Source organism: Heloderma suspectum, chromosome 3 (assembly GCF_057233095.1).
Source record: "Heloderma suspectum isolate Gila_16-S chromosome 3, 16-S_ref, whole genome shotgun sequence".
Lineage (NCBI taxonomy): Eukaryota > Metazoa > Chordata > Lepidosauria > Squamata > Helodermatidae > Heloderma > Heloderma suspectum.
This window is the reverse complement of record NC_139460.1, coordinates 291,383,185-291,398,685: the sequence shown is the minus strand read 5'-3', so window position 1 is coordinate 291,398,685 and position 15,501 is coordinate 291,383,185. Positions and strand designations below refer to the sequence as shown.

The 15,501-nt window shown below is 43.5% G+C and overlaps 1 protein-coding gene across 1 annotated transcript; it reads left to right on the top strand.

Annotated features, from left to right (window-relative positions):
- The first annotated feature begins 30 nt into the window (after positions 1 to 30).
- Positions 31 to 10,312, top strand: TM4SF18 (transmembrane 4 L six family member 18). Its single transcript, XM_084842040.1, has 5 exons — positions 31 to 527; positions 3,329 to 3,418; positions 6,660 to 6,802; positions 9,456 to 9,636; positions 9,935 to 10,312. The coding sequence occupies exons 1-5, from the start codon at positions 351 to 353 to the stop codon at positions 9,947 to 9,949; spliced, it is 606 nt and encodes a 201-aa protein (XP_084698166.1). The 5' UTR covers positions 31 to 350; the 3' UTR covers positions 9,950 to 10,312.
- Positions 10,313 to 15,501: the final 5,189 nt, after the last annotated feature.

The window sequence follows — 15,501 nt, the reverse complement described above, 5'->3', positions numbered from 1 at the left end:
ACATAATCCATTCCTATTTCCTGTCCTTTCAGAGAAACACTGTCTTCCTAAGATTGATTGAGGTCTCTGAGTAGGGCCAGCAGGGAATTCCCTTTAGAGGCAAAGTTCCTCAGAGGAACACCCTCCCTTTCAAGGATAAGACAAGAACTCCAGCCGGTAGTATTTGTCTATTGTTCTGTGGACAGCAAAGCCTTTATTTGCTGGGCGCTAGGTTTGTTTGACAAGAACCATATCCCAGCAACTGGTTCTTGTAAATGCAAAATGACTCAATTGAAACAAGTAAGCAGCAAGTAGCATTTGATAACTTTGGGGAAAAGGACTAGCTGCCACCCTTCTCTGCCCTTTTTGAGATGGGTTTACAAAAGTGTGGAGGCTGTTTGAGTTGTCTGTTAATACCCCTAGCAGTTTGGAGCATTGTTATAAACATCCTGCTATATTTTCCTGATGGGAAATCTTTGTATGCCTCCAACAACGATCTCACCAACTATGTGTGGTATTTTGAAGGAATCTGTTTCTCTGGTATTATGGTAAGTGTGGTTTCTGTGGTTTTTACTAACTGCATCTCTAGTTATCCCTGCAGCAAGGTGTTAACTGAGACAGGACTGTTTGATCTTGCAATATAAGGAGGAGGAGGAGGGGGAGGCAGAAGAAAGCAAACAGAGTAATGACTTTATTTTAGAGGCAGTAAAGGTACTCAGTATCCCAGAATCAAGGATTCCGGGCACCTATATGTTTTAAATTATGTAGATATAAGTCTTTTTAATGTATGCTTGTTTACCACCTGTACTTTTCTCCCAGGTGTCCTAAGACCACAGCACACAAAAGCATTTACTCTTGGGTAGCCTGTGATGTGAACTAAATATGTATGATTGATTTGTATGATTGTTAATTTGCACAAGAAATTACACATGCCCACATATAGACAGTGTGTGCAATCCAACTTAGCTGGAACTAAGTCCTACTGAAATTGTGTATTTATTTATTTCAAAGCATTTCTATCTTGCTTTTCTATTCTGAAGACATATTAAAAGCAGCTCAGATGAGTGGAATTAAGGTGCACACTTACTTAAGACAACAATGTTTATCTGAAAATACCTCCCATTGAACTCAGCTAGGATTGACGTCCAGTAAATATGCTCAGGATTGGGTGGTAAATCCAACTGATTTCAATGGGGCTTTCTTGAGACTAATGTTTGGATTGCTCCCAACCTGGTGCCCACCCAATGTATTAGACTACATCATCATCTCCAGCTAGTACCATACTGTAGTCTAATACATCTGGAGGACTCCAAGTTGGAGACTGCATTAGTAGGTAAGACTTTTGCAACTCACAGCTCTAGTTAGCTGGTAACATTTTTGATCAATTTTTATTTATTTATTTATTTATTTATTTCATTTCTATACCGCCCAATAGCCGAAGCTCTCTGGGCGGTTCACAAAAACTAAAACCAAACAACACACAATAAAACAATTTAAAATATATAGAACATTAAAACCACAATATAACAATACAACCACAATAAAACCTAGCAGCAGTACAGGAGTTTAAAATACAGATTTAAAACAGCAAAGATAAAAATTTAGAAAGCTAAAATGCCTGGGAAAATAAAAAGGTCTTCACCTGGCGCCGAAAGGAGTACAACGTAGGCGCCAGGCGAACCTCACTAGGGAGCTCATTCCAGAGCCGGGGTGCCACAACAGAAAAAGCCCTCCTCCTAGTAGCCACCCGCCTCACTTCCTTTGGCAGGGGCTCACGGAGAAGGGCCGCTGATGATGATCTTAAGGTCCGGGCAGGCACATATGGGAGGAGGCGATCCTTCATATGTGCCTGCCCGGACCTTAAGATCATCATCAGCGGCCCTTCTCCGTGAGCCCCTGCCAAAGGAAGTGAGGCAGGTGGCTACTAGGAGGAGGGCTTTTTCTGTTGTGGCACCCCGGCTCTGGAATGAGCTCCCTAGTGAGGTTCGCTGATGTGATATGCAGTTTACGGTCAACTGCCAAAATAAAAAGCCAAAATAACCACCATGGTGAAACTACACATTATGCAGAATGCATAACATGATGCAGCTACATCCTAGTTTCCCCCCCCCCCTTTAATTATGTGCAGGTGCAGTGTGGCCTGATTGTTATTTGGACCTCGCCCTGCAGGGAGGGGAGGGTTATCTCTTTCTTCCTCAGAGCAAATTATTTGGAACCCTGCAGGGCTAGGAGGGTTAGCGGAAAAGTGCCCATTGGCACTTTACACTATTATGTGTAAACCTCCATCTCCATTAGCTGTTGGAATATTATCCATCTCTTTGCTGGAAAATTATCCTTCTCTTTGTAAACAGTGTTTCTGTCTTGCTGTCTGTGTAGGAGTCTTTTTCCCATAGTTTTGAACACTCTTTCTCCTCCTTTATCACATGGCAAGTGAACCAGAAACATGCAATCCCAATATCGAAAGTTGAAATTACTGGTAATGTTCAATATGAGAAGCTGAAAGTTCATGCATTATTTCTGCCCTGAACAAACACCGGTAACTATGATCATGAGACCATCATGAGTTGCGTATTGAAGAGTGAGAGGAAATGATATGATATCATGCGTGCGTGTGTCTTCTGATTATTTCTTAAACTTCTGATTATTCTTGAATAATGTTCCTCTGACATGGGTTTGCTCAGTACTTTGAGTATAATTCCATGCAGAGTGATGTTCGGCATTATCTGATCAGAACAGCTGCACTTTTCAGAGGCGGGATCACATGATTTAGGTTGCAATTCTCTGGCCCCTGGTATAGGAACATAGGAAGCTGCCTTTAACTGAGTCAGAACATTGGTCCATCTAGCCCAGCACTGTTGACACTGACTGGCAGTGGCTCTTCGAGGTTTCAGGCAGGAATTTGTCCTGCCCTACCAGGAGATGCCCAGGATTGAACTTGGGACCTTCTGCACGCAAAACATCTGTTCTATCACTGAGCTACAGTTTCTACAAAGGGATATAGGAAGCTGACCTATACTGAGTCAGACCGTTGGTCTATGTAGCCCACTGTTGCTGACACTGACTGGCGACAGCTCTCCAGGATTTCAGGCAGGATTCTTTCCTAGCCCTACCTGGAGATGCCAAAGATCAAAGCAGGAACCTTATGCATATGCTGTTGCCACTAGGGGCCATAGGAGAGATTGGATCTCCCTCTCTGAGGCTGGAGGCAGAACTCTGACCCTGGAGTGCTCCGAGATAATTATTGGATTGCATTTACATTCTAAATGTAATAAATAGAATAAATGATTCTATAATGGTTTAACATACTTGGACTCAGTATCTTCTGTGATTTCCACTCCTGGCCTTCCAGATGCTTCTGTTGGCAGCGCTTTTAATAATCCTGGACCAAGACACCTTCCATAGATGCTGCCAAAATGAGAGCTGCACCAAAACATACAGGGTAAGTATCTTGCTTGCATACGTGGCATTTCTGCTTAAAAGCAAAACAAAACACCTTCCTCTTCCTTTGACTCTTCTGACCTCTTTGCTCCTGTTTCCTTCCCCTCTCTCTGTATTGGAGATAAAATTTCCTTCTCATCTCTACAACGAATCTGGGAGGGAAAATGAAAACAGGAAGAACTGCTACCCATTACTTTCAAATAGATGCAAACCATTGGCACGGGGTATGCTACCTGTATCAACAGAGATATTCGGAGATCCCTGCCAATGTCTTTCTACCTCAGGCTCCCATCTCTCTAGGTAGAGTGAATCACAGTCTGAGGGAGAAAGCACAGAAGTGGAGCTCATTTGGTCTATGATGTATCACCTAATCCAGCTTTCCCCAAGGTGGTGCTCTCCAGATGATTTGGACTACACTTCCAAGGATTCTTGACCATTTTCCATGCTGGCTGGGGCTGATGGAGTTGAAAGTCAAAACACCAGATTGGGAAAGACTGACTTGGAGAGCAATCCTATGCCCACTAGACAGTGGCTAGACGACCATAGGATTGTTCAGTTCTGGGAACCAACCTTGGAGCCAGTGCTCCAAGGTTGGTTCCCAGAAAACTGCCTCCCCACCCCTGCTGCCTTGTAGGTGGTGTGGGTTATCCTCGGCTCTGTGCTTGGAAGAGCAGCATGGAGTGGGCCAAAAGGGGGCGTTCCCAGGGGCGGGGAGCATGGCAGTGCCAGTGCGACACTTCCTATGCGTCGTCTGGCCTCCCCCCCCCCGTGCTCTGAAGTCCCATGGCTAGCTATGAATGCAGGGCAGCCAGAGTGCAGAGGAGAGATTCCCCTCTGCACTCTGCCTGCCCTGCATTGGATAGTTGGTCACCTCCGAGTTCGGAGGTGGCCGACTATCCGCATAGGATTGCACCCTTAATCTTAAGATCCACATGCTCAGCAATGCAAGTTCCCTAAGGCTATGCCTGCAAGACCCTCTCTGCCCTCTGCTCTACACTTCCTGTCACTTCAGTCATCATGAAGAGCTTGGCTCTGTATCATCTCAGTGGGCTGCAGTGCCTGGGCATTTTGTAGGCAGAAGCTTTGACATTTTCCAATACGAAACATACAGAACAGCACTCTTACACACACATAATGCCTGAGTTAGCATTAAAATGCCAAAGCAGTGGTGTGAGCATGTGCATTTGTGGACTTTTCTGTGGGACTGCAAAATAACTGTCTAAGACAGCAATCCTATGACCCCTAGACAACATCCAGGGGCGGGTGGCATAGGATAGTTCGGATTCCTGGATCCGAGTTCGGAGACAGTCCTTCAACCCCTGACCCAGGAGTTCTGAGCTCCTCTCCCCCTCACAGATGGCGTGGAGAGAACTGCACCTGCTACCTCTCTGAGGTCACAAAAGCGACGGTAAAGGGGGCGTTCCCATGGGCAGGGAAGGGAGGGGACTGGGGAGGCCACCATATGAGGAATCCTCTGGCCTCCTTAGCCTCCTTCCCTTCCCTTCCCTTCCCTTCCTTTCCCTTCCCCGACGCCTCAGCTAGATGGGTGAAAAAGCCTGTCTAGCTGAAGTGCAGAGAAGGAGGAGCACGGAGGCAAAGATCTGAGTTCAGAGGGTTACGGCCAACTCCATAGGATTGCACCTTAAAATGCCCTTGATTAATGTTGTGCAAGGTTACTTCATGGGATGGGAGAATGACTTGATAAGATGGGCAGATGAATGAACAATCATGTTTTAAAAGAGAGCTAGTGCAGTGCATTGACGGAGGCAGCAGTCCTATGGCCACTAGACAGTGGCTAGACAGCCATAGGATATCTTGTATTCAGGGAAATGACCTCGGAGCCCACGCTCCGAGGCCAGTTCCCAGAGAACCAACCTCCCCCCCAATTCCGTGCTGCCTCTGAGGCAGCGCGGAGAAGCTTCATCCTCCACACTCACAAGAGGAGTGTGGAGTGGCTGTAAAGGGGCGCATTTGGGGATGTTCCGGGGTGAGGAGGGCAGAAATGCCTGTATGACACATCCAATGTGTCATACAGCAGCCAATGTGTCATACAGCAGCCTCTCAGCTCCCCCTTGGCTAGATAGCCAATGGCAGTAAATGCAGGGCAGGATGAGCGTGGAGGGAATGATCCCCTCTGTGCTTCTCCTGCCTTGCTTTGGATAGGCGGTTGCCTCCGAGTTCGGAGGCAGCTGTCTATCTGAATAGGATTGCACCCTAAGAGTCTGAACCGAAGAAGTCCTGATTCAGTACTTGTATCTGTGGTGATCTAATGTATATGGGTTTGGGCAAGTCAGAGTGTCTCTCAGCCTCAGACTCCTGTCTTCAGAACCAGGATAATAATACAGACCTACCTTACAAGATTGTTTTAAGGATTATTGAGATAAAATATGCGAAACAATGCTATAGAAATGCTAAGTATTATAATGATCAAGAAGGGAAGAAGCCCCCAAATTTGGCACAATTAGAAACATTTGAAGATTTGAACCATGAAAGAGTTTAAAATTGGCTTTTGACATTTGACTTCTTCTAATTAAAAAGCAGCTATAGCCTAAATCTTGTTAACGAATTCTATGGTAAGAATTAACTACTACATTTTTGCATCTCATTTTTTTCTCCCTAAAACCCTCGCATGAGCTGCATCCACAATTGAGATCGTTGGCAACTAATCCAGTTAGGAGACCATCAGTGCACATTTTTGCAAGCAATGTTGTCTGAGGGCAATGGTATGGAGAAGCAATTTGCTTATGTTGTAGTTTATAGTAATTGTCTTCTGACAAGGTAGAAGCATATTTTTTATAATAGAGGATACTGTCGCAAGACAGAAATACTATTGTCAGGCTGTCGACATTCATTCTAATAAGTATTATTTTTCTGTTATTCATTCCTTCAGTTACTGAGCACTTTCTTAGATACATCTATGCTTAGTTAGGCTAAGGCTATATCTAAGGAGCAGAGTTTGTCAGGTGGAAATATTCAGTTTTCTCCTGTGAGTGAAACAGTGGAATTTCTCTATCCTCATAAATATGGCTACTAGTCATGATGGCTATATATTGCCTCCAGTATACCAGCTGCTGGGAAACACAAGAGGGAAGGTGCTATTGTGGTCATGTCCTGCTTGTAGGCTTCTCATTGGGGCAGCTGATTGGTCATTGTTTGAACAGAATGCTGGACTAGATAGGTCTGATCTAGCATGGCTCTTTTTTTATGTTCTTATAGATAACCCTGTGCTCTCTTTAACGCAGCGTTTCATTTCAGTTGTGCTTGCCCTGCTAGGGATTGCATTCTCTGGATACAGTCTGATCATATCTACTTTGGGCTTAGTGAAGGGCCCATACTGCAGAACCTCAGTGGGATGGGAATATCCATTCAAAGATACTGCGGGCAGGTAAGAAAGATCACCATCTCTAGAGGCAACATTGGGGATGTTGATGTACTAGGTCAAATATTAAAATGGCATTCTCTCATGTGCCTTTGGGTGCTGCACACCTTCTCCATCCTTCCATCTGGCTCTGTGGTTTGTAGGGCTCATGTCAGCTCCCCATTTATATTTCCATAGTTGCTCCATTCAACCAGTCCAACTCCCATCCAACCATGTGAAGGGAGGAAGGGGGACACCCTACCTCCCAGCAGTGTAGGCAGGGACAAAAGGCACTTGAACACCAACCCAGCAAGGTAGGCTGCCACCACCCCTTATGTCCGACTCACCTTGAGCCAGGAGACTCTTAGACCTTATAAGACACCCCTAAGGCTTATGGAATAAGGGCCAAAGCCAGTAACCTCTATTTCAAAGCCTTAGGCCTGAAACTGTAAACAGCAGTTATGACCAAAAAAAGGTTCTTGATTTAGTACCAAGGCTACTTGGAATAAAGCTCTCCTCCTCTCCCGTCCCATCCCCTCCGCCACCCTTAGGCCTATGAATTATTGCAGGCACAGTGCACTCTTTTCCCAGCCTAGTATTTTGCTGCCCTTGTTCCTGTTGGTTGCTCATCCTTTGATTCCTTACTAACAGGTCCATACGTGGTCAGTGGTCACCCTGAGTAGAAGAAGCAAGTGCACATGGGAAAAATCCTCTGATGAGAAGCAAAAGCACTGTACTCCATCTTTCTCACTCAATGGTTGCTCTAGGCAGCTCTCAGCTCTGGTACAGAGCTTGATTATATGACATTGCTTGAAGGGACCTCATAACAACAACAACAAAAAAAAACATAGCAAGGCATTTATGTGGTCCTTACGTTTGAAAAGAACCAGAGAGAGGGAGAGATGTTATAAAATTATTCTATTTTCTCCCTTGAGATTTTCCTTCATGGTAAGAGCGAGTTATTGGTTGTAGTTGTTTTTCTTCTAAAGGAGTTATGCCAACAATATGTGGCATTGTAGCACACTCCTTTCTACATGTGCTTTTGAACATCTGAAACATTTTAAACAGGAAAGTCGTATTATACTGTCCACCCACAAATGCACACGTAAATGAAGTTTGCATTCTGTATGCATCGATGCATACATCAGTCTGCTATTAAGTATGAATGGACCTTCCACACCCCAGAATTCCATCCCATGTGCAGTGTGGCTTGCTCTTTGATGGAATGCTAACCTACTATGAGCTAAACATCATGTCTCAGATTTTGTCTGTTAAGTCCCCAAAACATAAAATGTTCAGTGTCTTATAATTATTAGTGTGTTTTGGCCCACATCTGTGCTACATTTCAGCTTTCTGGGTTGCCCGGAACTACCTTAACCATTCTGAGGTATACTTTGACTGGAAGCTATACAAATGTCCCACTTCCATATTTCCCCCTAATAACTGGGATGTCTTGGACAAATTTCAGAGCTCCAGTTTATCAGGAACTACAATAAGAACCAAAACTTACACATCAACACATGTATCTTTCCCCAGTATTTTATTTTGCTCCTTAACTATTTCCCCTCTTTCCCTTTTCTGCTCAAAATACGCCCCCCCATCTGCTGCCCACCCCCATGAGTGAAAAAGATATGGGCCTCTGCAAATGTCCAGTTCCCAACATTCAGTTATATTCTAGCACGACTAAGGAAGGCGTAGTTCTCACAAACTGCTGATGAGGCAGTAAACTTGTGTTTTGACTGAACCACATCAGACTGCATATGAGGATTCAGTTACTGAATACTCTCCCATACACAAATTTTCCTTGCACATAGAAAACTAGCATGTCACGGAGCTGGCTAAGCTAAAACCTTTCTCTGTGGTTTCTAGTTTTCTGTGTGTATGGTATATTTTTGTATGGAAGAGCATTAAATCATGTGAGTCCTATCAGCAGTCTATATCGGTGAAGTCCAGATAAGTTTATTACTTCCCTGCTGTTTGTGAGAACAGAACTAGACCTACGAAACAGGGCCTAAGGCAGGGCTATGTAGCTAGGATCTATCCCATGTTATTCTATGGGACTAAAATGGGATAGTCAGCATATCCTATATAATTCTATGCAACAAAGTAAACAGGTGGCGATGTGTGAGACAGCTGAGAGAGCAAAGCCTACTTCTTACTCTATGCACATGGGGGTTTAGCCCCCTATGCAAATAGTGTTTCTGCATACATAACATCTTCCCATATAACTGAATGGCTACTGTTTGCTCATGGGGGTGGGGGAAGTAAAGTACTGTGCTTTGAAACAACATTATAGTACAGGCAGCCCTGACCCTGGGAGGCCCATCAACCGTCATGGAGACCCCAAAGTGGGGAGTAATATTCCTAATTCCTCTCCAGAAAGCAACTCCAGGATTGCAAGGGATGGGGCAACTTGTTTCTGACATGTCCCTAAGTCCCCAACCTAGAAGCCGTGTTTGGGAGAGGAAGGGGGGATGCTGTCATATGGATGCCCTGGTCGGCTCAAGGGGGACAGAAGTATGATCAGGTTGCTGGGCCTGTGCCGTCCCTCACAGACAGACAGAAGGTTGACGAGTCGTGGGGCTGGTAATTCTGAATGGGAAGTAAAACTCTCCATCCTTCTTCTTCATCATCATCATCATCTAGTCCTAATTTCTTTATGCTGCTGTTTCTCTGATAGTTACCTCACGGATCCTACTTCCTGGTCTCAGTGCTCTGAACCTGCTTTTGTAGTGGAGTGGAACATCATTTTGTTTTCTATCCTGATAGCTCTTAGCGGCCTCCAAATATTGATATGCTTTCTGAAAGTGATTGCGGAGTTAAAGCGGATACTGTGTGGGACCTATCCTGTTTTTGTGCAGGTAACAGAATTATTTCAAAAGCCACCTTTTTATGAAACAAAATTTTCACTTATTTTCCTTCGCACATGATATGACTAAATGCCCTTCTCTGTAGGTGCAAAAACCAGAGGATTTAAGCTGCTACTCTCAGTTCTGTTCGTGTCTATGCCGCAATATTAAGGGTGTTATAAATACTATTTCTACTGTTAGCAATGATGCTTGACTGGAGTGGTCCATAGGATAAACTAATCCAAGTTCTACTTCATGGATCATAGCACTTCTATGTTAAAATTTTACCTCTTTCTGTTCTGTTCCACAGCCTGCACTGATCTGACAGGGACAGACTCACAGATGCCAACATGCCATCATACATTATGACGTGGTTGATGCTGGGGTATTATTAAAATGTTTTGTTTTGCTGCAGTTCTTTTTACACACACACCCATATTTCTGTATTATATAGGAAACAATTCCCATGTTTTTCTAACATGTGGTTTACAATGCTTCACACTTCTAAGCAATTGCACAGTTTTGGGCATGACTGCATTTTCTTGTTACTTGTTTTACTTCCTCCTCTCCCTTGTGTTTCTTCTCTATTTAAATTGTGAAACCCCTGGGTGGGGGGACTTTTGTATTTTCATATTGTAAAGCACCCTAGTGTATCACTGATGCTTCATGAATAAATATTTGGTTCATAAGAATGGCGCAGGTCTTTTTGAGGTGATAAATCTGTGTGGTGGAAGACGTTATCCCTTTGCCAGTGTTGAAGTAAGATTCAACTGCCAGTCCAGTCAGGTTCTGTGCAAGGAATATGGCAGGCACCAGCATTTTGTTGTCTGCCTTAGGCAGCAAAATGGCTCAGGCCAGCCTGGCTCAGTGACATGTAAGTCTGAGTGTCTCCCCAGTTTTCCCAAATGAAAAAGAATTGTGTTTACTCTGAATAACACAGAACATGTTGACTCTGAATAGCAATGAACTACTCTGAATAATCAGCAGTGACCATGGTGAGTGTGTTTTTCTTAAGTGTTACAAGTTGTGATGAGAGGCCCTTGCTTTTCAAAACGATCTTTGAAACTGGGTAGAAATTTATATAATAGGTTGGATCCAGACTTAGACATACTTAGAGTAGACCCATCTAAATCAATAGGACTTAGACTAAGTTAAGTCCCATTGGTTTCATTGGGGTTACTATATGTATGACTAAGTCTGGATCCAACCCATAACGTCTACTAGATTTTTTTTCAAGGTTGTTAACAAATTTTAAAGATACCTGGTTACCTGACTGAAACACACATGCAGGCACTATAATGAATGGCCTTGGACTTTCAGCAAGGTAAGAGGAAGTGAAAGTCAGTTTTGCTCTCCCCCACCCCAGACAGAGAGATGAAAAGAGAGAGGAATTGCAACAAGTTATGTTTCTTTTAGGATTATATTAAATTGGTTGTATCTAGCTCACCCCTCCAAAAAAGAATTTTATTTTTGGCTTGTGTCCAAAGTAAAAATTCTCCAGCCTTGGACAATGTCCACTGGATTAATAGTTCCTTTGTACTAGGTTAGTGGGGAGGGGAAAGAAGTTCTTAAATTTTAATGAATATGACCTTTAGTAATTTTATTCCGGTTCATGTAAATAGACTTAATGAGCCAATTAAGTGCAAAGAAATGCCAAATTACACAAAGCACATACTGTTATTTTACAGGAAATGTGTATTAATAATGCTCATAAACATATTTAAGAAAAGCCCAGATTAGGCTAACAATACTGTGCTATGGCCAACTCTAAAATAAAGGATGGAGACTTATATCTGAACGAACTACAGTATAAAGTTCAAGATGCTCTATACATTTATATATAAAGAGATGTTTTATGGGATCAGTTGACAACAGGATCAGTGTATGGCCCTAGTGCAGAGCAAAAGGTTTTCTTTTAAGAATTAATTAGAGCTTTAATTAATTTTGCTGCAGGCTGATTATGAATTCACTTAAAAATAACGCTATAGGGAAAAAGCAGAAATTGTTGAAAGTTTGATTTGGGTCATATCAGGCAGATCAATCTTGTGGTCCTTAGATAGTGCCATGGGGTGCTGTAGGATGCTGCAGATCTCTTCATGGAAAGTTCTACGAACATGGAGGAGATCTGACCATGCATCTTCCCACCTCCCATCTGCTGTGGAAATCTCCATGGTGGCTCCTCCTTCCAAAGTCACATGAGTAATCATAGAACAGGATGGGGAGGGTAGAAAGGGGTCATACTGGTGAGCAGGGGCATTACTAGGTTCTTAAAAGATCCAGGGCACAGGCCTATAACACAAATTTGCACACGTGCGTGTGTGCATGTGCACACACACACATACATACACACATATATATATATAATATCCGAACCTAAGCGCACCTCTAATAGATAGATAGATAGATAGATATGTGTGTGTGGTGTGCATATTGTGTGCTTGTGTGTGTGTGTATAGATTACATAAATACATAAGTGTGCACTAACCCCCACACCCCATTTCAACTCAGACCCTGATTCAGCGTTTTGGAAAACATCCTGCTTCTGCTTGGGTCAATTTATAGTCGGACCACTTCAGCTCAGCACCAAACCTGAGTGAAGGTTTGGAAAAATGGGTCTTTATGCTTCCTGTTGACTACCACGGGAAATTAGAAAAAAAACTGTAACTTTTTTCTCTTGATTAGAACTGGATGATAATTTCAGCCATAGTAGCCCCCTAAAAGGGGATTATACCTGCCCAATGTCAGAAAAGTAGATGCAGGGTTTGTATTTTGATTTTCTTTTAAAGGGAACTGCCAATAACATTTTTATTACTTGGAAGAATTGGATAAACATTTCAGGATTCATTCTCCCATCAGAGGAGATCATGTCTGCCAAATTTCAGAAAGATAGCCACAAGGGTTTTTGTGCAAGGGTGGCCTTGACATTTTTAGGTCTCCAAAAGAGGGCATACTTATGTTCCTTGTGGGTCAATGTTCTGAAAATTACAGCCGAGACTTGTCCCTAAATAAGAAACAGCAAATTTTCAGAAGGATAGGTGCAGCAGTTCATGTGGAAGGGGAGTTCTCCAATTTGGAGGAGGGAATGATTTGCTTTCCCTTCCCTTCCCCCCTTCCCCAATAGTTTTTGGGTAAGTTTGTATGAAAATACACAGGCCCTTAGAGGTGTCCCCCAGGCAAGAAACCTGCAAAGTTCCTGAAGGATATTTGTTGTTGTTGTTATTCAGTCATTCAGTCGTGTCTGACTCTTTGTGACCCCATGGACCATAGCACACCAGGCCTTCCTGTCCTGCGCTCTCTCCGGGAGCATGCTCAAGTCCATATTCATTGCATCAGTGATGCTATCTAGCCATCTCATCCTCTGCCATCCCCTTCTCCGTTTGCCTTCAGTCTTTTCCAGCATCAGGGTCTTTTCCAGAGAGTTTTCTCTTTGCACCTGAAGGATATACATACATGCAAATTTAGAATTACTAATTTATTTACATTTCACCAATGTTAGCAGCAGGGGAACATGGGTGGGAAAGTGCTATTGCACTCATGTCCTATTTGTGGGTTTCCTATGGCATCTGGTTGGCCACTATGTGAACAGAATGCTGGACTAGATGGACCCTTGACTGATCCTGAGCAGCTGTTCTTATGTTCTTAAATAGAGTGTGCCTCTGAGCATATGCAGAATGCTTTCCTTTCACCACTGAGTACTTATATTCTCCGCCTACCAGTTCTATTCCCCTCCATGCAACCATCCCTCCTCATCCTACCATCCTCCAGCAACTCTTCATAAAAACAGATGTGTTTTGTGCAACTCTCCTCTACCTCCTCCTTATTATGCACAAGTTCTCATTGTACCTTCCTCCCCATAACTTCATTTGTGCCAAGACTTCACCGGGATTCAGCCAATAAATAATAAATGAGTTTGTTTTCAAAATTCGGGTTAAGTTATGGAGAAACTCTGAGCATGTACTAAGTGCCTTTCCCTAACCACTGAAGCTAGAGTTCATGCAAAATTAAACACACACACACACACACACACACACACATGCGACATAACATGCATAGGACTGAGCTGAGAGGGTAGTCAATTCATTAGACAGAATTAGGTAGGCACTGTATTAATCCTGCAGTACCATTTTCACAACTTAGGATTTATTTCTGAGTAAACATGCAGAGCATCAAGGTGCAAACCTCCCTGCAAAAGTAACCTGTGCTGGAATCGTATGCACACTTTTCTCAGGGTAAGCCTCATTAAACGTAATGGGGCTTCTGAGTAGACGTACATAGGCTTGTATAAAAGAGCAGTATTTCTCTCCCCTCTACTTAAAAAGAAACTCCACACTCCTATTTTTATTAAACCTTTCTCTTCATAGGAACATAGGAAGCTGCCTTATACTGAGTCAGATCCTGGGTCCATCTAGCCCAGTATTGTCAACACAGACTGGCAGCAGTGGCTTTCCAGGGTTTCAGGCAGGATTCTTTCCAACCCTACCTGGAGATGCTGGGGATTGAACCTGGGACTTTCTGCATGCTAAGCATGTGCCCCACCACTGAGCTACAGCCCTTCCTATTGCTGGATAATTGCAACTGACAGACAAAACAGCCCCAGATTTGTTTCTCTGCAACCATGTGAACCCACTCTTCTCAAAGACTTGAGTGAGGAGAAGGAGAAAAACCAACCCTCTTGTCTGTTTGTATAAAGTCAAATATAGTTCAGAACTTCTCTTGTCCACCAAAGAGAATTCTCTTTAAGAATTCCCCAAGATATGCTCTGGTTGGAATAAAGAAGAAAAACAAAGAAAGGATAGGGGAAGGAAGAAGAAAAGAAGAATGGTGATTGGAAATGCGTGGGGGGTAAACAGAATTCCCTAAGCCAAGTGGCTCCTTTCAGAGAGGTAGTACTTCAGAGGAATTTAGGAGGCTGTGGAGGGTTTGTAAGGATTGCACGTACTTAAATTAACTTCATGAGGTGAGGTGGCTGAGGGCTTTTTCTAGCTTTTTTAAACTGTAGAACCTATTTAAAATACTCAGCAGTTCCTTGATCATGATGCCACATAGTCCTAACCCTCCGTTTGGAATAATTTGAGTCCTACAACTATTTAGGAGAAATTAAAGTGGAGGAGGAGAAAGACGTTTGTGGAGGCTGATTGGATCCTTTGCTGTACTGAAGCTACTAAACTTCTGCAGAAGCCAAAGGTTCCAGTTTGGCGCATTAAAATCAGGTGCTGTGTGAAATACCAGTATTTCACATGGAGCTCTTTTGTCTCTTCCTTCTCCCTCTTCAAAATTTCATTGCAAGTGAGCTCCCAAGAGTGGGCATGTAAGAGCAGAAAAGGAGGGTGAGAGAGATTTTTTGCACCTCAGAAAAAACCTACACCAGAGATTAGGGATAGCAACCTCCTCATGGTCACCGTAAACACCGGGCCGATCTACGTTGCACCCGCCATCGCAATGAATTCGTTGTCCTGTAGGGTTAAACGCTCTCACATTAAAATGTGATTATCCACACTCACCCATTTACCCCATTGTGGTGCTTCATCGAATGCGCGAGCTCGATTCACACTTGAGCGCTCTGCTGTTTTCCTGCTCTTAAAGATGGAGGCTCTCATTGGAGGATCAGAAACTCTTCCTGTTTCTCCTGATTCCATGCTTATCACACTCACAGCTCTCAACGGCCTCATGTTGTCTTCCAGCTACTGATCGCATAGCTTCCTCAGCACTCAGTGTTTCCCCAGCAACAAGCAAAGGGCTGGATGTGCCTGCGCTTGTCTGATCTCGGAAACTAAGCAGGGTCAGCCCCAGTCGGTAGTTGGATGGGTGACCACCTGGGAATCAGGCTTCCTGCATTGAGCAGGAGGTTGTTCTATCCCTTCAAATGAGACTACGTTT

Coding starts and splice junctions, on each gene's coding strand:
- TM4SF18 (XM_084842040.1), top strand. CDS start 351: ATGGGTTTACAAAAGTGTGGAGGCTGTTTGAGTTGTCTGTTAATACCC. Junction 528..3,328: donor TCTGTTTCTCTGGTATTATG/GTAAGTGTGGTT, acceptor CTGGCCTTCCAG/ATGCTTCTGTTGGCAGCGCT. Junction 6,803..9,455: donor TTCAAAGATACTGCGGGCAG/GTAAGAAAGATC, acceptor TTTCTCTGATAG/TTACCTCACGGATCCTACTT.